A 24644-nucleotide genomic window follows, 5' to 3' on the forward strand; every position below is an offset into this window, starting at 1 on the left:
GCCTAAAGGAGGTCAAAGGGAAATAATAGGATAGAGGAGTGAAGGAGGGGAAGAGGGTAATGAGGGTAGAAGTAGTTAGTGTGTTAGAGGTGTTAGGAGAGTAAGTGCTCTTTGAAGAGCTCCGTCTTCAGGAGTTTATTAAAGATAGTGATGTTGCTGGACCCTGGAATTGGCGCATAAAACGTAGCAGTCCAAAAAAAAAAAAAGGGTATTGCGTTAACGTCACCACTGCAGATTAATGCGACAGTGGCTGGCTGACGAACCATTTTGCCTCCATGCTTGTAGAGAAAATTATGTAAAATTTAAACATATAAATAAATAAGTGATAAAACAGTTCTCACGAGGGCAGAATAATGATTTTGTTGATTTGGCCCTGGACAGAAACAATGCCCATTCCAGGCAGGAGTCTGTAATGTCTCTAATGTAGCCTCCGGTGTCCATCACACGGCGGTGTCACACCGCAGAGAAGATTTCACACCATGCTCCGAGATGCATCTGTCTGAGCCAGGATCTGCTGGTGCTGATAGTGTGTAAATGATTGGTCGGTGCGCTCATCGTCGCAGTTTGCAGAGGGAGTAGGTGTGACCGCAAATGAGAACAGCAACAATAGGCCTCCTTCAGCTACTGCGCGAGTGTGAGCGCCAATAGCACTCCGTGGGCTTCTTACAGGACATTAAGAGGATATCAGCGCCTACCACCCCTGCTTGAGAGCACTGCTGGTGCACACAAACAAACACACACACACACACACACACACACACACACACACACTTATTTAAAGCTGCCTGATCAAAGAGAGAAATGATTAACAGAGGGCAGCAATGAGGACGAAAGAGGAAATAAATGTTGAAGACCGACCGACTCGCCTGTGATCTCTTCTGTACCACGCGTCTGATCTCCAGACTGCATTTGGCTTAGTGTAGCAGACATTCAGGCCAGAAAAATGAAAACGCACTAGACCTTAACCTGCAAATACAGACAGGATCTGCTGTACTGCTATTGCTCACCACCTCTACAATACTGATGTAACCATCCAAAACATGAATCTGAATATAGAATATAAAAAAAAGAATACTGTACACTACCCGTAAAAGTTTAGCGATGTCTCACCTCTCAAACATAAGGCTGTAAATCTTCAATGTCAATGACAATAAAGAGCTAAAGAGCTAATTACTGCAGTTTTCTTCACCTTACTCCAAATGCAGGTGATGAGCTGAGAAGCACATGTTCTGTGTTTAAGCTTTACTTCTTTGTACTACTATGTTTATCACTGGAGACACAGATGAGAAGATAATGGAGATAAGAAGTAATAAAGACTTGTGTATCTGTATCATATATGGATTGGTAGACAGATAGATTGTAGGGCAAATTGTATGGCGAGAAGGACAGCTGATGTGATTCGGCTGGGATAAATAGATGAGAAATACATAGAGGACTTGGCTAGACAGATGCATCAATGGACAAGATGTATAATCTGTACATCCTGTCTAATCTAATCTATAAAAAAATGATTTGGGAAGTTTTTATTGGATTAAAAAAATATATATATATCTCTATCCTATATATGTAGTGTGGGTGGTGTGTGGTAGTCTGTGCAGCAAAGTGTTGCCAAAAGAATAGGACTATCTAGAACAGATTACTATATGAACCCAATAGCACCATTCTACATGTCGCAGTACTTCTGTCCATATTGTGTATTTTGAGTCCTAATTTCCATTAGAGGTTAAATTACATTTCTTTTTCTACAGGAGCTCCCTCTGTAAGCTCTGTGATTGGATAATGCTGCTGATAGGTCAGCCTTAAAATTGGGCTCCGAGTTGGAGAGCCGTTGCTGTTTTTGCTTTTAATGAAAGGCATTAAAAGGCGCTGTTAGGCCGTGTGTGGAGAGTGCTGTTCTAATCCGGGGGCAGGAACACAGGCTGCGGGTGTGAGTGCGCTGGAACGAGTGTATACGGGGAAGGATTTGCTGGAGCGTTAAGCTCCCTGGCCCCGCTCTCGTTATCAGCGAGTGGGAAAGAGGGATTTGGGCTAAATGATTTCTGAAGTAGGACAGAGGAAGAATAGTGCTTGCTTCTAGTGGAGCATCTTTCCCAAAACCCAAATCAACCTGCAGCATCTGATCCTGGCCTAGTCTTTACACTAAACCCTACTCACTGTCTGACTTTGTCTTAAAGCCCTATAGTGATAAACTACAGTATTGGGACCATATAGAAATCTCCTATTCTGTATCGACAAGACAAGACAAGACAAAAGCCATACTGGTGTTGGGCACAGATGGAATTTAGTCTCTAATTGTTTTTTAATCTGCAAACTGAACACACATACACACTGGTGTGTACACTGAGAACACATACACAGTAATTTTTGTAAGAACACATGCCCGGAGTGGTGGGCAGCCCTTGCTGCAATGCCTGGGGACCATTAACCCTTGTGTGGTGTTCATATTTTTTTTACTCGTTTATTTTGTTACTTGTATTTAATTCAGCAAAATTAAGCAATTTTACATTAAAATTCTTTACACATGCTTTCTCCACCTAAATTGCAAGCAATATAAACAGCTTACATGGTTAATATTTGCCCTTTACCTTTCTTATGTTACATTTCTTTCAAAAAGTGCTACTCTTTTTTTTTTTTTTTTTTTAATAAAATGTAAAAGAAAATGAATTAAACTCAAGATATGAGTAGAAAACTTGTTTAGTTTCAAATTTACAAATGAAGCAATGTTTATTAGCCCTTGGCCAAACATACTGTATGTAATATAAATGTGTGTGTGTGTGCGTGGGGGGGGTACAGTGTGTGTTTATCGAAAATGTGTTTTGATATATGTTTTTCACAAAAAAGAACCCAATGCCAATGAGTTTGAGTTAGAAAAAATATTTTTTTAGTATCATTTGATGAAAAATGAAAACGGGTCCCACAGACCCGAACACCACACAAGGGTTAAAGTGCTAAAAGGAGTAAAACAAAATAAATAAATAAATAAATAAATAAAATCTGTGCCCGTTTTTGATACTTCAAGCGTGAAATGCGCATAAATGTGTCAAATACTGAGAATATGCCCACAAGCAGAGAGCATGTGCAGAAAAGTGGCCATCATTTAAACTGTCCACACACCACCACTATGCTAGAAACTCAGGGGTTCGCTCTCTCGCTATTATTACTATTTGGGCAAGGTTTTCTGTACTTTTGAGCATCAAGCTTTGCTGTGAGGTTTGATTGCATACAAAAAAAAAAAAGTTCACTGCCTCACAGCTTAATGATTATACCCCTCTAGCCCATGCCAGGTTCATGTTTATTTGATTTAAACAGTCTTATACTATTGGCCTTACTTCTCTACAGGGACTGTAATCCATATTCACAAGTATTACTCCTCCAAAAAAAAAAATCCACCCCTAAGACCAGCTAAACCCCACAATGCCCCGGTGCCTCGTTCACCTCTCTGACAGAACACTGAAGAAATGCATAATTCACTGAGTAGTAGAAGAAGTGAGGTAATTATACATTTATCTTACAAATAATTTCAAGGCCCCATCTGTGTCTGTGACCTTGCAAAAGAGATTAATGCCATTTCGGACCTTCTCAGAATTGCTATGGAGAGGGAGAATTTACTCCCCCGCCAGAGGGAGGAAAAAAGAGAAAGGAGAACGGATTTGCTCTTTATGAGTCTGGAATGTCAGGAGGTTCCAGGAGGTCCTACTGTATGATTAAGTGTTAAGTTTAAAAAACTTTATTCAGTGGCATTTTAATGGGGTGAAACAATGTCAGTCTTTTCTCCCGGTGGTACACAGGCCACAGAACAGAGAAAGCCTCTTAACAGAGAAAAAGAGAGATAGAGAGACAGCTTTTGTTTAAAGACAAAAAGAGAAATTGTGTCAATTGTGGGCTTTTAACTGCTGAAAAATCTAATACATCATTTGTCCTCGTTCCAAACGGAGTGTCAAAAGATGTGCTTGGTGTCCAGCATAGCACTATAGGGACTATGTACTAGTGGCACTAGTCAGCATCCAAACCGTGTTTATTACAGTAAATGCATTAAATACATCAAATAGACACCAGAAAGATGCTGGACTCTAAATAGCAACGGAAGAGGCGACGGAACTTGAGTTAACATAAAAATGAATAATGTTGTACGGATGTTAAATTGGTGTTATAAATGGAAATCAGATAAACGATAAAACCAAACACTGTCCAGATATTCATATTTGCTAACATTTGATAGATTGAACTCTAATGTTGGCCATTTTTTAAAAGTTTTTGTAAGTTAATTAAATAAAAATTAATTTCACAGATATAAAGTTTGGTTTAAAAAGGATTACTACCAAAACTCAACAGTTTTGGTTAAAAATTGATGAGTGAATCATCATTATTAGACATTGTCTTGTCATTGAATTTTGGTCACCAAAATTGTATTTAAACCCTTCGTTTAACCAGATAACCGTGTCTTTATGGAAAATGTTCTTTTTTTTTTCTCTCTCTCACTCAGGCCATCATGGCTCAGCTTCCTCAGGAGGAGAAGGCCAAGATTGCCGAGCAGGTGGAGAGTTTCCGACAGGAGAAGAGCAAACTGGACGCTGAAGTGGCCAAGTGGGATGACAACGGCAATGACATCATCGTGCTGGCCAAGCAGATGTGCATGATCATGATGGAGATGACCGACTTCACCAGGTACACACACACACACACACACACACCTCTTTAAAACCTGCCATTCTATAAAGTTTACATTTTAACCTCTTGAGACCCTGCGCCCTCATACGTGGACGTTACATTTCCGCTCCTTTGCACCGTGACGCTTCATTTTTTAAAACGTTGAGCCTTTGGCCTTATATGGAGATGCTGCCTTTACCATCTATTGGTCACATGATGACAGGAATCCCAGTCAAAGGTTTCTACATCCAGTCCAGACATTAACATGGGCCAGGTAAAGATTTGCATTTAATTTTTGTGCTAGATTATTTACTTAGAAAGCATTTTTTGTTGTTTTTGGACTGATTGGGTCCTTCTGAACCCAAATGGGTTTTTTAACTTTTGCAAAATATCTTCTTGTATAAAGTTTAGTTTTTATACTTCTAGTATAAACTTATAAGTACTATAGTTTATACTTATGCGTTTTTAATTTGTCCTTTTATTTTAAAATAATAAGCATAAGCATAAGTCTGGGTCTCAGGAGGTTAAGAAGCTATTATTCACATTCATTTTTAAATTACAGACGTTCTTATTGGTCCATTCATCATTAAATTGACTGATGTCTCTAGAGGTCACTAAACTTTTGCTGGGCTGAGGACACAGTCCCACTCCGTCTCAGCTACACTGTGTAATCGCAGTCTGACTAATACACTATTACCTCCTGCTATGTTTCCCAGTAGAAAACAGGCTCCATTGCCAGAGCTGTTAGCTTTGGTCTTTACACAGTCTCTGTCAGCTTTGCCTCATCTCCTCTGCAATCTGTTTTCTTAAGCCTGTGCTTAGTGTGTGAGGGACTGTATAGTTTCAGTCACAGTAAATAACAGGGAATCTTAATTTCTGCTTTGATGATTCAGAACCAGAATAAATTGGTAAACCCCATTAAAACCTTAAATATAGTCTTTTTACAACATTATTACCCCGTGCTTTTGATTGCTTAAGTGTTTGGTATCAATCATTTGAAGCAGTTTTGAGAAGATATCAGTATCATTAAACAGCCATTTAAAAAAAACAGAGCAAGATTTCAGATTCATTTGTCCAATGGACACGGTTCTAGTAACCCTTGGTCTTTTGAGTACACCTAAACTCTCATGGACACTCAAGTCATGGAACAGCAGTATGTAAAGGGAACGGCTTGAGAATGGCCAAACCTGTACAAACTGTGAGGTGCTATCTTGTGAGTGAGGTTAAACAGTGACCTGCGTACATGTAGCATGGGAACATAAAATATCAGAGTTTAGGCAAACTGGCTTTTTTTTTTTTTTGTGGTAATGATGGATGTTAATATCCCACAATGCTATGCTAAAAGTAAGGGGAGGAGCTACGCACGTGTGTGTTGGTATAATAGTGCATTATCGACTCCTATCAGTACAACACTGGTTAGTACACTAATTAGGGGTGTCACGATTTCGATATTTTATCGAAATCGATCGAAATTATGTCATGGTCGAGCTTCGAAGTCAAAAAGAGGATCGACGATCCCTCCCGCAAACGGCGCAGCACACTGTAGCTCAAAGAGCAGCCCTCTCAATATATCTTAATTAAATTATTTAAATTTGACCATTAGTGCCTAATGTGGTGTATTACAGATCACTTGTATCACTTTGCATCACTTATATCAAGCCCACCTTTTGAAATAAGATATTGTAAATTTGATGAATCAAACCAATGACTGACCATAGACTAATCTAAAACTGGCATAGGCCTCTCTGCTGTAAAAAAAAAAAAAAAAGAAAAAAGAAAATCGAGAACCGAATCAAATCGAATCGTGACACCCCTAACATTAAAATGTTCAGGCATTAACCAATCGATCCTGCATTACAAAAAATTAAAATATAATCAAGTAAACACACTATACTTAGGGTTATTAATATAAGTGTGTATTATGGAATTGGGACACAACCAAAGTGTCTGAGCAAAACTTCTATTACTATCTACTACCTAATAGGATATTTCCTTTTTTCTTTGGTCAGCTCACATTTCACTTTTCTATATTTTCAGCGTAAATAATGCAACTGTGTGTGTGTGTATATATATATATATATATATATATATATATATATATATATGTTTTTTTTTTTTTTGTTTGTTTTTTTGATGTGTTTGATCACAGGGGAAAAGGCCCACTAAAGAACTCATCTGACGTGATCAACGCAGCCAAGAAGATTGCAGAGGCCGGCTCCAGAATGGACAAACTGGCCCGAGCTGTGGCTGACCAGGTTAGAGGACATTACATTATATATGTTTCACTATCTAATACCAATGAACGTCGCCTCGCTTTGCCAAACATTCACACAAAGCAATCCAGACTGTTCTCATACAGAGTTCCCCAATGGTGGAACAAACTACCTTCTACTACCAGATCAGGAGAATCTCTCACTATCTTTAATAAACTCCTGAAGACAGAGCTCTTCAAAGAGCTCTTACTCTCCTAACACCTCTAACTAACTACCTTCTACTACCAGATCAGGAGAATCTCTCGCTATCTTTAATAAACTCCTGAAGACAGAGCTCTTCAAAGAGCTCTTACTCTCCTAACACCTCTAACTAACTACCTTCTACTACCAGATCAGGAGAATCTCTCACTATCTTTAATAAACTCCTGAAGACAGAGCTCTTCAAAGAGCACTTACTCTCCTAACACCTCTAACACACTAACTACTTCTAACCTCATTTCCTTCTTCCCCTCCTTCACTCCTCTATCCCATTATTTCCCTTTGACCTCCTTTAGGCCCTGTATGAAGATGTTTTTACCTTTAAACGTATTATTTTTGTACTTGACTACTTGATTAAGTCGCTTTGGACAAAAGCGTCTGCAAAATGTAAATGTAATACACATAGTTACAGTGCATTAACAGAACTATAACTTATCAAAATCAGTATGCTATGCAATTTAGGAGAGGATCATTCATTGCTACAATTATTATTATATAAACCAATATCCTGACATTTTATACTGCATAAACTAAAAGGATTTTTACTCTCAGGTGCTGCAGCATTGGTGTTGTAGTAACAGATTCCTCATTAGTTCAGTTCCTTAGGCTCTAAATCACATTCCCTTGGTCAGATACAGCTTGATTGACTGCATCAGACTAAAACTGCTTGATTTTTAAGCCACTTTCACAAAAGAACCGCACTATTCCACCTCTTTTCTCACCTTAATCTCTCTTCAACCCTTTTATTTTTTTTTTCCGCTGGGCCTGACTTGAGGCTGGCCTTCATCACTAGATGGACCATGGGGGAAAAGCAGAGGGGTGCAGGATCAAAGCAGGGTCTGGCCTTTAATCAAATTAGCACCTCTGAGGTGTTGCATTCATTATCAAATGAGCACCTACACGCTAATGTGCTGACAGCACCTTTTTAATATCTAATCAATCACTGCAGCTCCTCCAAAGACAAAGGCTGGGAGGACAACCGTGTCCTGAGTATGTAGGAAAAAGCAGAAAACCACAGATTTTCCAAGAAATATCCAAGAAAACCAGATCTTTTTGGACTCGGAGCTTAAAGTTTAGGGATAGGCTTAAATCTAATCAAGTATATGTTACATTTCTACACATAAAACGCATCTTTATCCATCTCCACTGATCTGCAAGGACATGATGATGCATTTCTATAATTACAGACTGTAGCAGTCCTGTATTTGTTTATCATCTGCACACCATATTCTACACCTTTCTCCATGGTGTTGGTGCGTTAGTTTTATGTTGTGCTTGTACAATTAAACAGCAGTGCTGCTGGAGTTTTTAAACACACCCCATGTCACTACTGGACTAAAAATAATGCACCAACAGTATCTTGAATGCAGAGTTCAGTTGGCTCCTGTGTTCAAGAAAGGCTTTCTACTAGGTTTTGATGCATGTTAGATAATAAACAACCCTATTTCACCGCAAAATTCATACCAGACATACTGGATAAAGTACAATCAATCATTTATTTTAAGAACACACAGTTCCACTGCTTCACAGCTCAGTACTGGAGAGCTTTAAACCTCATCTAGCTTATGCCTGGCCTTAGAAATATAGACACAGTAGGTTCAGGTCCAAAACTTCTTTATAGAAACCAGTAATGAATGAATTTAGTAACAAAATAGGTGTGTCTAAATTCATTCATTAGAAATTCATGAGAAAGAAAGTGTCCACAAACATTTAGACAGATTTAAATACACAAATGTTGCTCATTTTCTATACAACAAATAATTATTTTACCACAGCAAAATGATTGTGCTTTTAAATAATCCACCATGTATGACCTTAATGTCCTCAGAATATATGATAAATATGAGATGAGACATAAAATACAACATTAGACCAGATAAACGAGACGTAAATGTACATGAAACAACATCAAAGCAAATATAAATGAGATAAGACCATATGTACGTATATGTACATGTATAAGACCTTATGTATGTATGTACGAGATGAGATAAAGACTAAGTGTACATGGAAAGAGACCAGATATATGAGACCTAATGCACATACAACAAGACAAAGACATACAGAAGACAGGAACAGATTTGCGAGTCCTGATAAAAAAAATGTTAAAACAGAACGTGATCAGAAGAGATTCACGTGCGAGATGAGACCAGACGTACAAGTTAAACAAGACCAGATACACTAGATGAGAAAATCATATGTATGAGACCAAATATACATGAAACAAGTGCACGTACGAGATGAGACAAGATCACGTGTACATGACAAGAGACCAGATGTACAAGACCAAATACAAGAATCAAAAAAACAACATACCAGATGAGTCCAAGATATACAAGAGACAATACCAGATGTACAAGACCTGATGTACCTGAAATTAGACCAGATATACAGGAGATTAGAAAGGATGTAGGAGACCAATCCGCTATGTATGACCTTAATGTCCTCTCAGAAGGTATAAAATGGAATCCGTTTATTTGCATTGTTGGTGCTTTGCGTAAGCCACCCCCTCCTCGAGCCGTGGACTCACTCGGCTTTGAAACGGCTGAGTCACCGCTGGCCGACAGCACACCGTGTTTGTTGATCTCGCAAGGTATTTCTTTTCCCTTAGATAAAGAAAAAAAAACCACGAGGGGAACCGGATCGCCCTGCTGATGAGGGAGTAACCCGAGTGTGGAAACACTGCTTGAGCGTCTCTCTGTCTCTTCTTCTCTGAGACAATGCATTTCACCCTTCTGGCCATTCTCTAAATTGTCTAAACTGTACATGAGATCAGCACCAATGTAAATCTATATAGCTGGATGTACGAGGTAATGCATGTGAGATGTGACCAGATTTTAAAATATGATTATATATATATATATATATATATATATATATATATATATATATATATATATATATATATATATATATATATATATATATATATATATATATATATGAGACAAGACCAGTTGTATATATGAGACAAGAAAGGACATACATAACAAATCTATATATGTTAGACTAAATTTACATATGAGACGAGACATATAAGACCTTATGTACATACCAGATGAGAAAGATAAGATGTACTTCTGCCATGTAAAAGAACAAACGCACATAAAAAAAATGAGACCAAGTTAAACAGGAGACAAGAACAGATGTACAAGACCTTATTTACAAGATCAGACTAGCTGTACCCGAGATTAGACCAAAATGTACCTTTAATTAGACCAGATGTACCAAGATAACAGGAAACAAGAACAGACGTACGAAACCTGATGTACCCGAGATTAGACCAGATGTACAAGAACAAATTCACAAAATATGAAACCAAGACAACAGGAGACAAGACCAGCTGCAAGAGATCTGATGTACATGCAAGGTGAGACAAGACCAGATATACATGAGAGGAGACCAGACATAAGACCTTATGTACATGCAAGATGAGAAAGATGAGATGTACATCTGCCATGTACAAGAACAAATGCACATTAAAAATGAGACCAAGATATACAAGAGACAAGAACAGATGTTAAAGACCTTATTCACAAGATCAGACTAGCTGTACCCGAGATTAGACCAAATATACAAGATGTACCAAGATAACAGGAAACAACAGACGTACGAGACCTGATGTACAAGAACAAATTCACAAATATGAAACCAAGACAACAGGAGACAAGACCAGATGCAAGAGACCAGATGTACATGGAAAAAATGCAAACACAAGATGAGACCAGATATACAAGACCAGATGTAGCTAATATTAGACCAGATGTACAAGAACTAATGCACAAACATGAGACCAAGATAAAAAGAGTCAAGAACAGATGCAAGAGACCTGATGTACGAGATAAGACCACATGTACAAGACAAACTCAGATGTACCCGAGATGAGACCGGATATGCAAGACCAGATGTACATGGGGGGGGCATACCAGATAAGACCAAGATATACATGAGACAAGACAAAGTATACAAGACCAAATGCACATACAAGATGAGACCAGACAAAACAAGAACAGATGTATGAGGTCAGATGTATGAGATAAAGACTAGATATAAAAATGTTACTAGATGTACAATTGAGACAAGAATTTGATTAGAACATGTGATTAGAATGGATATATGTATGTAAGACCAGATGGACAAGGCCTGATATACATGAGATGAGACAAGATATCTCGTATATGTATGTACAGGATGAGATAAAGACTAAGACCAAAGACTGGCCGCGCCTTGTATAAACATGAAGACCAAATGTTCGTATGAGATTAAGCACAAAACATGTACAAGATTAGACCAGTTATACAAGACATATGAGACAAGACATTCATATGAGACAGGATATTGGACACTAGACCAGATATACAGGAGACAAAGCAGATGTACATGAGATGAGTCTAGATATATAGTTTAGAAAAGATGTACAGGATTTAATGTACAAGACAAGACCTTATGAGGTAAAAGACCTTATGTACATACAAGATGAGACCAAGGTATACAAAAGACAAAAACAGATGCGTGAGACACAATGCCGATGTGCACAAGATGAGACCATATGTATATGTACAAGACCATATGTATGTACGAGATGAGATAAGACTAGGTGTACATGGAAAGAGACCAGATGTATGAGACCTAATGCACATATACAACAAGACCAAGATATACAGGATACAAGAACAGATATACGAGTCCTGATACAAAATGCACATTTAAAACAACAGTACGTGATTAGAAGAGATGTACGTACGAGATGAGACCAGAAGTACAAGTTAAACAAGACCAGAAACTAGATGAGAAAAGATAAACATTAGACCACATACACAGAAGATAAAAGCATATGTATGAGACCAAATATACATGAAACAAGTGCACGTACAAGACCTTATATACATACAAGATCACGTGTACATGACGAGACCAGATCAAGACCAAGATCAAAAATACAACACAAGACCAGATGTACCTGAGATTAGACCAGATATACAGGAGATTAGAAAGGATGTAGGAGACTAAATACAATAAACAAAAACCTACAAGATGAGAACAAGAGATACAGAAGACAAGACCAGATGTACAATACCTGATGCACCCGAGATTAGACCAGATATACATGAGATCAGAATAGATGTACAAGACCAGTTCACATACAAGATGTGACCAAGATATACAGGATACAAGAACAGATGTGCGAGTCCCGATACAAAATGTTACGAAATACACATTTAAAACAAGAACTGTACGTGCGAGATGAGACCAGTGTTACAAGACCAGATGCACTAGATGAGAATATAAACATTAGACCAGATACACAGAAGATAAAAGCATATGTATGACACCAAATATACATGAAACAAGTGCATGTACAAGACCTTATATACATACAAGATCATGTGTACATGACAAGAGACCAGATGCACAAGATCAAATACAATAACCAAATATACAAGATGAGTCCAAGATATACAAGAGACAAGACCAGATGTACAAGACCTGATGTACATGTGAGGTGAGAAAGAACAGGTGTGCATGATAAGATACCAGATGTACCTGAGATTAGACCAGATATACAGGAGATTAGAAAGGATGTAGGACACTAAATACAATAAACAAACAAAAACATACAAGATGAGAACAAGAGATACAGAAGACGAGACCAGATGTACAATACCTGATGTACCAGAGATTAGACCAGATATACATGAGATCAGGATTGATGTACAAGACCAGTGCACATATACAACGAGACCAAGATATACAGGAGACAAGAACAGATGTGCGAGTCCCGATACAAAATGTTACGAAATACACATTTAAAACAAGAACTGTACGTGCGAGATGAGACCAGATGCACTAGATGAGAATATAAACATTAGACCAGATACACAGAAGATAAAAGCATATGTATGCGACCAAATATACATGAAACAAGTGCACGTACAAGACCTTATATACATACAAGATCATGTGTACATGACAAGAGACCAGATGCACAAGATCAAATACAATAATCAAATATACAAGATGAGTCCAACATGTACAAGAGACAAGACCAGATGTACAAGACCTGATGTACCCAAGATTAGACCAGATATACATGAGATCAGGATAAATGTACAAGACCAGTTCACATACAAGATGTGACCAAGATATACAGGTGACTAGAACAGATCAACAAACCTGATGAACATACAAGATGAGATCATATATGTGTACAAGACTTGATACACAAGACCTGATGTACAAGATGAGACCATGTACCTGAGAGCACCATTTACTACATGTACAAGACCTTATGTACATACAAAATGAGGCAAGACCAGGTGCATACACAAGATGAAACCAAGATATACAGGAGACAAGACCAGAAATTTACATGAAACAAAAAATAAAAATTACATGTCTGGATTAGACCAAATTAGACCAGATATACGAGAAAAAAGCAGATGTACATGAGACGAGTCGGGATATACGCGAGATTAGAAAGGATGTACAAGACCAAATAAAATAAACATACAAGATGAGAAAGATATACAGAAGACAAGACCTGCCTGATGTACCTGAGATTAGACCAGATATACAAGACCAAATGCATATACAAGATGTGACCAAGATATACAGGTGATTAGAACAGATCAACAAACCTGATGAACATACAAGATGAGATCATATATATGTACAAGTCTTGATACACAAGACCTGATGTACAAGATGAGACCATGTACCTGAGACCAGGTGCATACACAAGATGAACCCAAGATATACAGGAGACAAGACCAGAAATTTACATGAAACAAACAAAAAAAAAATTACATGTCTGGATTAGACCAAATTAGACCAGATATATGAGAAAAAAGCAGATGTACATGAGACGAGTCAGGATATACGTGAGATTAGAAAAAAATGTACGAGACCAATTAAAATAAACAAACGTAAGATAAGACAAATATATACAGAAGACAAGACCAGATGTACAAGACCTGCCTGATATACCTGATATTAGACCAGATATACATGAGTTTAGTACAGATATACAAGACTAAATGCACATACAAGATGTGACCAAGATATACAGGGGACAAGACTAGATGAACGAAACCTGATCAACATACGAAATGAGACCAAATGTGAAAGACCATATGTACAAGACCTGATGTATATCAGGTACATGGTCCCATCTTGTACAAGACCTTTTGCACTTATGAGATAAGAAAAGATCAGGTATACATGACCAAATACATTACAAACAAACCAAGATGAGACCAAGATATACAGAAGACCAAATGTACAAGACCTGATGTACCTGAGATTAGACCAGATATACATGTGATTAGGACGGATGTACAAGACCAAATGCATATACAAGATGTGACCAAGATTTAAAAGAGACCAGATGAACGAAACCTAAAGAACATATATTAGATTAGATTATACGTAAAAGATGAGACCATATACAAGATGTATACGACCTTATACAAAATGAGAAAGACCAGATATACATGAAACATGACTAGATGTATAGGACCAAATGTAATTTTTTTTTGTTTCATGTACATGTCTGCATTTATAGAAAATCAGACCAGATATACATGAGAAATGAGTCTAGACATACATGAAATTAGAAAAGATGTACAATACCACATGTACAAGATGAGACCAGGTGAACAAGATACCAGATGTGTGAGACCAAATGCACATACTGGATCTAAGTATGGATGCATGGATGGATCTACGTATGTACGGATGGATGGATGGATGGATCTACGGATGGATGGACGGACCTACGTATGGATGGATGGACGGATGGATGGATCTACGTATGGATGGATGTACATATGGATGGATGTACATATGGAAGAAGGGATGGATCTACATATGGAAGGATGGATGGATCTACGTATGGATGGATGGATCTACGTATGGAAGAAGGGATGGATCTACGTATGGATGGATGGATCTACGTATGGAAGAAGGGATGGATCTACATATGGAAGGATGGATGGATCTACATATGGAAGGATGGATGGATCTACATATGGAAGGATGGATGGATCTACATATGGAAGGATGGATGGATCTACGTATGGATGGATGGATCTACGTATGGAAGAAGGGATGGATCTACATATGGAAGGATGGATGGATCTACGTATGGATGGATGGATCTACGGATGGATCTACAGATGGATGGACGGACGGATGGATCCTTTATTGATCCCGAAGGAAATTAGCAGCCAGTAGCAGTTACACAACACAGTAGAAACAAACAATAAGTGTAGTACAATACGAGAACACAGTGAGGGATATAAGACTCTAAACTATAAAAATTCTAAACTGAGACTTAAAAATATATACATAAATATATAGGTACAAAAACTATAGAAAGTGTTGACGTAATCAGTTGTAGGTATGAGGTAGTGCTGTAAAAGAATAAATGAAGTATAGGAGGTATCAGCAGATATAACAATATTAAACAAACCTGTGCAAGTATTGTATTTAAGTTAGGTGCGTAGTGTGTCCAGGAGTGCAAATGAATGATCCAAGATGGCGGCGCCTGCACACGCTGCGGCTTCTCTCCCCCCCCCCGAGGAAACAGCGTTTTCGTGTTTGTCTCGTAAGTCGCAGTGTTTTTGTACGTCTTTGTCGTGCGTTCACGTCCTGAAACGCACCTACAGCCGTGAGTTTCTGCTTGGAGTCGGCAGAAACTCACTTTTGGAGTTAAACCACGGACTCCGAGAAGAACTGCAGCTCGCCCACAATGGAAGCGCCACAGGCGGCAGGCGAGAAGTCAGAAACGGGGTAAGCGCGGGGGTATCCGAGCGAGGCTAGCGGCTAGCCCACACAAGCCAGCTATCCCCACCGTACTTTTGGCCAATGTACGCTCTCTGGACAATAAACTGGATTACATCCGCTTACTTCAATCAACTCAGAGAGTGTGTTTTCTGGACTTTTTAAACACACTTTCCAACCAGGGGAAACAACATATTGGACCAGGTCTTTACTACACACAGAGGAGCCTACCGAGCCTCCCCCCTCCCCCACCTTGATTAAAACATAAACTAAGCCGAACAGGTGGCTGGCGTGTCCCTTATCAAACCTTTCTCACTCACTAGCAAAGTATTTACATCTCCCCACCATCTGGGCCTGCGAAGGCTGGAGGACGGCGTCCAGGGTTTGGATTTGTAGCGAATGCAGGATGTGGGCGTTCAGGATTGGGAGCGGACTCTCCCGAAGGAGGCCGCTTTGGCTCTCGCGTGCCAAACAAATCGAATGAATCCAGAATGAAACTCCTACTCTGACAGGTTTAATGAAAGCTGGAATGGTCTGCTTCTACCCAAGCGATAGGCCTGGGAGGGAAATAAATAGTCAAGAAGACTGGGTGAGATGAGGAGAACAGGGAATATATGGATGTAGTATATCTGTGCACATTTGCTGGCTTTTTATATGCTGGTTTAAAAAAAAAAGAAAAAAAAAAAAAAAGGTGTCGCATTGACAGACAAGCTTAAATTATAAATTACATTTATTTTTAGTATGAACCCAAGATATTTCATGTTTTCTTTAGTCAGCTTTACATCATTGGTTATATATCTATTCCTGTATTTCCTATTATTCACCTGCAAAAAAAGTTGGTAAAAAGATAAGTAAATAATGATGTAATAAAGGTGATACAGCTGATCGTTTCTATGATTTGGTAGAAAAGCAGCATTCACTTTGATTAGCAAAACTGGGCAGAGAATTTCCAGGTTGCAACAAATGCATGAGAAAACAATTCATCAAGTAAGACTAGAAGAGATTTAACACTTTACTTGGATGGTCCATTTTATGGCCTTGTTGATGCTCAACTGACATTCAACTAACACTGAATTGAATGTCCATTAAATTTAACTTAACCCTATGTTGAATGTAAATGATTCAAAATAGAACCTAACCCTACACCTAACCCTAACCTTAACCCTTAATCAACCTAAAATCAAACCCTACACCTAACCCTAACCTTAACCCTTAATCAACCCTAAAATCTAACCCTACACCTAACCCTAACCTTAACCTAAGCTTAAAATCTAACCCTAAACCCAATCCTAAAATATTAAGATAAGAGTTTGGATTAGAGTTGAATGTTGGGTTATATTCAATAGAGAATCATTTACTTTCACCTTTTAATTCATTTGCATTTAATAGACATGTAGTTGAACGTAAGTTGAATGTCAGTTGAGCATCAAAGAAGCCATCAAATGGACCATCCGAGTATTGTCTTTAGAAGAATCAGTATTTCAGTATTGTAGATCTAAATAAATACTGCATGCTCTGGACCAAAGACAACAATGCAACATTAAATAAAGAAAAGAACATTGAGATCTTAAAGCAACATTTGATTCCTTCAAGATGACTTTTTTTTACAGGGATGTTTAAGCATTTTCCAACAAGACAATGCAAAAGCACATGCTGCACACTAGGGGTGGGCGATATGGCCCTAAAATAATATCACGATATTTCATGTTTTTTTCGCGATAACGATACTCTTGGCGATATGACCAAACAAATATTTCGATAACACACTACTAAATTAATAAAAACTAAATTATAATTAAATTCTATAATTGGATATATAGACATTAAAAAAATACAAGAATTTCATCAGAGTTATAACCTTTATATTCAATGATCCAGAATGTCATGATACTAATAATCCTAACAATACACTTCAAATATCTCCATATATATACGGGATTAAAGTAAAATTAATGATAGTGGACAGATATAATCTGTCTCTAGATATAGATATATAATGGGAAATGAGAACAGTATGATAATTAAGGGTAGGTAATATGAATAAATGTTATTGCGATATTATTGTGTACGATATGATATTGCACACCCCTACTGCACACATTACAGAAGCTTGGCTGCAGATGAAATGAAAGCAATGCAGGTTTGAAATGCAGGATAATAATAAACAAACCACGACCACCACCACCACCACCACCACCACCACCACCACCACCACCACCACCACCACCACCACCACCAGAACCACATCCACATCCACAACCACCAGAACCACCACAACCAGAACCACAACCACCACCACCAGAACCACCACAACCAGAACCACAACCACCACAACCAGAACCACATCCACATCCACAACCACCAGAACCACAACAACCACAACCACAACCACCAGAACCACAACAACCAGAACAACCAGAACCACAACCACAACCACAACCACCAGAACCACAACCACAACCACCAGAACCACAACAACCAGAACCACAACAACCAGAACCACAACCACCACAACAACCAGAACCACAACCACCACAACCACAACAACCAGAACCACAACCACCAGAACCACAACCACCACAACCACAACCACCACAACAACCAGAACCACAACCACAACCACAACAACCAGAACCACAACCACAACAACCAGAACCACAACCACAACAACCACAACAACCAGAACCACAACCACAACAACCACAACAACCAGAACCACAACAACCAGAACCACAACAACCACAACAACCAGAACCAGAACCACAACAACCAGAACCAGAACCACAACCACAACAACCAGAACCAGAACCACAACCACAACAACCAGAACCAGAACCACAACCACAACAACCAGAACCACAACCAGAACCACAACAACCAGAACCACAACAACCATAACCACAACAACCACCACCAGAACCACCAGAACCACCACCACAGAAATCAAGTTGACCAAATAAAACGTTAAATATTTTTGAGAAAAGTCAATGTAAATGTAAGAAACACTTTGGGGTATTTGTGGTTGTAATATTTGTGTGTGTATAGCAGTTAAATCAATTGTAAATTGTAAATGGTGGTATCAAGTTTTAAGAGACAAATATAGAGTATTTTGACTAATTGTTCTAATTTCCAAACTAAAAATCAGGCCCACCGAAGCTCTCGACACAGCCACCCACGTCTGCGGACTCCACACCTCCTCCTCCTGTATCTCCCTCACCTATGCCATCATTTTCACATTCTCACCTCACTGCTTTGCCACACACAAGAAAAGGTTTCCTGACTGTCAACACCCCCCTGATTACTTAGTATGGTGTTCGTGTCATTCATGCAATAATGTGTTGAATTAATAAAATCGCTTGTGTACCGTTTGCACCTGGCTTAGACCACTTAAATTTTATGCGACAGGAAAAAAACACCTCTGAGAAAAATACTGCTTAACATCTTGGCCCGGAAGGTGAACACAGGTTCATTGGTGAGATATGCAGCTCTCAGGCTGCCTCTCTGGAGCTTTTGGTGTCAAACTTTAGTCCTAGAAGGTTATAAGACTGAAGAACTTAGCACTTTGCGTAATGTAGCGCATCATTTTTAAATGAACTGCTAGTTCCTCAGCTCTAGATGCACTGAATTAACTTTTATGGCAGGGAAATGCAAAAATAAAGTAATTTTACAAAAGCCAAACCACAACAGCAGGTTTAAAAGGTGCCACAAATAGGAAGATCAATTACAGAAAGATAAGGCAGGCAATCGTCACCTATTAAACAATAGAAGAAAAAGAATGGAACTGGTATTGTGCCAAAATCCATCTCTCCTTTGCGTGCATTCACTTCATGCAAGTATGGGTACCAAAGTTTATGCTGTGAAAGTGAATCCTGTATCTACTATAACTAGATTTTACTCGATTTTATTCGTGAATAGAAATTAAAGGGCAATCTGTTCAAAGCAACTTACAATAGTCAATTACAAAAATAATAGAAGTTAAAAGGTAAAAACATCTTTAGACAGGGCCTAAAGGAGATCGAAGGGAAATAATGGGATAGAGGAGTGAAGGAGGGGAAGAAGGAAATGGGGTTAGAAGTAGTTAGTGTGTTAGAGGTGTTAGGAGAGTAAGTGCTCTTTGAAGAGCTCTGTCTTCAGGAGTTTATTAAAGATAGTGAGAGATTCTCCTGATCTGGTTGTAGAAGGTAGTTAGTTAGAGGTGTTAGGAGAGTAAGTGCTCTTTGAAGAGCTCTGTCTTCAGGAGTTTCTTAAAGATAGTGAGAGATTCTCCTGATCTGGTAGTAGAAGGTAGTTAGTTAGAGGTGTTAGGAGAGTAAGTGCTCTGAAGAGCTCAGTCTTCAGGAGTTTATTAAAGATAGTGAGTAACTAACTACCTTCTACTACCAGATCAGGAGAATCAGAGGTGTTAGGAGAGTAAGTGCTCTTTGAAGAGCTCTTCAGGAGTTTATTAAAAGATAGTGAGCTTAGTGGGTCGATAACAGTTGATGCGGTGTACAGGGCTGTGTTGCATAGTAACAGTCCTGAGAAAGTATGAGTCAGGCTATGCCATAGGGTACACAGCTACAGGTGCATCAATATCCAATACAGATTCAACACTGAAGCACAAATTGGCCTAAAGACCAACCAGAACATTGTAACCTGTACCACACAAACACACACATGAACCCTGCTTTGAACTCCTAATATAAATGTGTAAAAACACCCATACAAAACATTTTAGCTTAATTGGATTAGCTGTAATTAATTGGCAGTGTGCATTATCTATGGAAGGTCAACTCCAGTCATAAGACCTTACAAACACATCGAAGAGAACGTAGCTTAAGTATCCTCAGAGTCACCGAGCTTTGATAAATATGAGCTCGTTTTATGAGGGCGCCATGTTCACGGGTACAGTGTTACTGTGGGTAATGCTCTGGTTATCTTAAGCCCATGTTCATAAAATGAACCTATTCATTACCCTTCATTGGCACCAACTCAAGCCTGGACCAAGAGCAAAAGGGTGGAAGATAAATCACGTCTTACTCAGCCTCTAGCCAAAGTCTGTTTACCCTCGGAAAAAGAAAGTTGAAGTCCAGAAAAACCTCCACGCACAAGAAATTCAGTTTGTTGAACCTTTTGTAGACTCTAGACTTACTGCCTTGGTTTTGTTTTAGCACAACCCACTCACTCACTCATGGCAGAACAACATTCGGTGGAGCTGAGTGGAATGTTCTGTTGCATTGAAAGCACTGCAGAGCTGTACATGTCATTCCGTTAAAACATTTATACGGAGTTGCATCTTTGTAGAGGGAGAAGGAGTGAAGGGTCATCTGAAACAATGCTAGGCTTCAGTCTGTTTCTTTGCTGTGTTTACAATGAAAGTTCACCAGCATGAAAACATGTACCATCAATACCACAGCAGAGCAACTCTCGTAGTGTTCTTCCACATGCAGAACAAGATTCAGCAAAAGTTCATTCTATGACCTGACGCTGCGGTGCAGATACGGTCATGCTGCAACGCAAAGGACATCTGCGGCTTTGCAATAGGGAGTGAACAAATTTCCAGCCAATTTTCATTTCATCTCTAAGTCTTTTGGTCTCTAGTGTTCTGATTGTCATTCTGTAACATATTGGTGCAGGTCAAGTACAGCAACATAATAATTTGTACTTAATTACTACTAATTTGTAATTAAAATGATATAAATTTGCACAAAATTCATACTAAGTATACTAGTCGTATGTTATTTTTGCCACTATTTAATATAATTTAAGTATGAATCCTCAAAATGAATGTGATGTTAAATTCTATATTTTATTCACATTTTAAATAGATTTTTAATGTTCAGTTGGACAGCTCACACAAATATACTTAATTATATTAAATAGTGGCGAAAATAACATACGACTAGTCTTACTCGTAAGTCATAGTACACACAAAAACCCTTGACAGTCACTCAGCAGCATCAAAATGAAGAAAGTTTACCTGCATCTGTGAGATTTGTCCCTGCAATGTAATCTAGAGGCCCAGATTTTATATGAAACAAAAACCCAAAGTTCTCCTTGCCTGCCTTTTGACGCAGGTCAAGTAGAAAAAAAAAAATCCTGACTTTGCCATTTGATTTGAAACAAAACCAAACTCAAATTTCTCCTCTTCTCTCTTTTTTTTTCCAGTGTCCTGATTCAGCCTGCAAGCAGGATCTGCTTGCCTACCTGCAGAGAATCGCCCTCTACTGCCACCAGCTCAACATCTGCAGCAAAGTCAAGGCTGAGGTCCAGAACCTGGGGGGAGAACTCATTGTCTCAGGGGTAAGTTTGTGCACCATCAGCGACAGAATAAAGAGATTTAATAGATAAGAAGAGCGGCCTTTAAGTACCAAAGATATGGTGAAACCATAACCGAAACAAGCTTCTCTATCTCTCTCCTTTTTTATTTTATTTTGTCTTCTACAGCTGGACAGCGCCACATCCCTCATCCAGGCAGCCAAGAACCTGATGAACGCAGTGGTCCTGACGGTCAAGGCTTCCTACGTTGCCTCCACCAAGTACCAGAAAGTTTATGGCACGGCAGCGGTCAACTCGCCCGTGGTTTCTTGGCGCATGAAGGCTCCGGAGAAGAAGCCGCTAGTGAAGAGGGAGAAGCCCGAGGAGTGCCAGACCCGTGTGAGGAGGGGCTCTCAGAAGAAACACATCTCTCCAGTCCAAGCTCTCAGCGAGTTCAAGGCTATGGACTCCTTTTAACTTCAGCGATATTACAAAAGAAGAAGGCCCCTCAAACTCCCCTTCCACTTTAACCCCTTCCCAATGACCCTGACCTTAAATTTTCTTTTCTTTCTTTCTTAATGTCCCTCCTCCAATTTGTGGCTCCATGTACCCGAGCCACATTGCCCGGCCAATGTGTGCGTAAGTAAGTTGGAGTGGTGAACTACCAAACTAAAAAAAAAACACAAACTGGACAAAGGGCGATTGACCGCCAAATGCCAAACCAAGCCAGAGACCCAAGCTCACAAGATTACAGCTGGGGATATAGTGACTTGTGACTTTTGTTTACTTCCTTTGGTGTTTATCATTAGTTAGCGGTGTTTACTACTGACCAGCCAAATGTATGCGGATATATGACAGAAAATAATACATGGTGCGGTAGTAATCGGCCCGTAGCTGTGCAAAGAAGGGAGCATTGGAGCTCCTAACGTAAGCGTTTGGTTTGCAACTGAATATATGACTGGTAGTGCTAGGACTTAAGTTATGTTGAGACACTTATTTACTTTGACCCTTGATGATGAATATGATGATGATGATGATGAACCATATAATCCACATTATGGTGATGAGCAACACTAGGTCTTCTTTTTTTTTTTTGCCATTTCTTAAATTCTTCTATTACTGCATCACTAACTATACTGCAGCCTGGTTGGTTGACCCATAGTGTTGAACATACTACTAGAAATCGGACTGAATCGACTAGTTGTGTGGTTTGCTCAGAGAATACGTAGAAACCCTGCATACCTTTATATAGTCACAATTCTCTAATAAACCCTGCAACTGTGTGCTCAGAGTCTGCCTCTCAATTCCTTGAATTCTCTCAAACATGTAATGCTCTCTTCCAAACTCTTGAATTACACTGAAAGGTTCCAATTATTTCTGATGGGGAACATCTGAGTGTTCTTAATTTAGCTCTACATCACTTTCTGCCAGAACCCGCTAATGCTGGAAAGTCTAGCGCAGTTAGACCTCCGTTTCTGTTCCAGCAAACAGCAGATCAGGTGTGTAAATTACTTTGCCAAAAGACAGAAAAAAAATAAAAAGTCAAGTCAAGTGGCTGTGCCAACGTGTTCACCTCATTGATATTTGTATTAAAAAAAGAAAGAAAAAAAAAACAGTCAGAAATATTGTTTGTAAGCATCTGGGCATGGTTCCTACATTTTACACGCAAATATTGTGATTTTTCTGCATATGAAAAAAAAAAATAAATAAAAAATCTTGACTAGCTGCCAGCCTGTCAGCAGGAAGGGTCTTGGTGAAGAGGTCACAGACTGATTAAGCCCAGAAACAGGTAACTGCATGATATATAGTGTGGCGTGACCTCAGTCTGATCGCGTTCTGGTGAAAGCCGCCCCCACTGTTCCTTGGGATTTAGTACTGTGACCCATGCCTAATGAAACTCATTACAGGAGGATTAGTCGCGAGGCCGCTGTGGCAATACTCATACCTGCCATTTACCTTAATTAAAAGCCTCCTTTAAAACCCACAGCTCTGCTGGAGGATAGGGAATTGATGCGGGAAGCAGGCCAAGAGGTGGAGATTGGAAATGGTTGTTGGAAGGTGGGGAGCAAATGGATTCTTTCAGGGAGTTGAGATATTAAAGTTGGCTAATGAGGTGGTCCTGACTGGGGCTCTGTACGGGTGTATCCGGACATTTTTTAAAAAAGGTATTTTGTCTGTGTTTTGACCTCATGTACAGATTAAAAACTAAATATTAGAGATTTTTTAGAACTGTGTTTTTAGGGGTTTTATTAAAACACAGGGAAAACATACAAGTCCTACCTTACTCCCAATCTACTAAACCACAAACACCAGGGGTGTCCAAACTTTTTTTGTAGAAATACGTAGTCTCTTTTAGACTCTTTTACCCTGTTTTTCTGTTAGAAATGCGCACCCTCTCCGCTTTTAGACTCTTTGACCCGTTTTTCTGCGCTACAACTGCGCAACCTCTTCGCTTTTAGACTCTTTGGCCCGTTTCTGACACCTAGCGTTCAAACTTTGAATCTC

The 24644-nt window shown here is 39.0% G+C and overlaps 1 protein-coding gene across 2 annotated transcripts in view; it reads left to right on the forward strand.

Annotated features, from left to right (window-relative positions):
* The window catches only part of ctnna2 (catenin (cadherin-associated protein), alpha 2), a 622967-nt gene extending 599545 nt beyond the window's left edge, over positions 1 to 23422 (forward strand). For both annotated transcript variants that reach the window (XM_049472311.1, XM_049472310.1), the window contains 4 exons: positions 4484 to 4665; positions 6797 to 6902; positions 22050 to 22184; positions 22329 to 23422. In XM_049472311.1, coding sequence (XP_049328268.1) covers positions 4484 to 4665; positions 6797 to 6902; positions 22050 to 22184; positions 22329 to 22616 — 711 coding nt within the window. In that variant the 3' untranslated portion in view covers positions 22617 to 23422. The remainder of the gene's footprint in view (positions 1 to 4483; positions 4666 to 6796; positions 6903 to 22049; positions 22185 to 22328) is intronic.
* Positions 23423 to 24644: the final 1222 nt, after the last annotated feature.

Source organism: Astyanax mexicanus, chromosome 25, assembly GCF_023375975.1.
Source record: "Astyanax mexicanus isolate ESR-SI-001 chromosome 25, AstMex3_surface, whole genome shotgun sequence".
Taxonomy (NCBI): Eukaryota; Metazoa; Chordata; class Actinopteri; order Characiformes; family Acestrorhamphidae; genus Astyanax; species Astyanax mexicanus.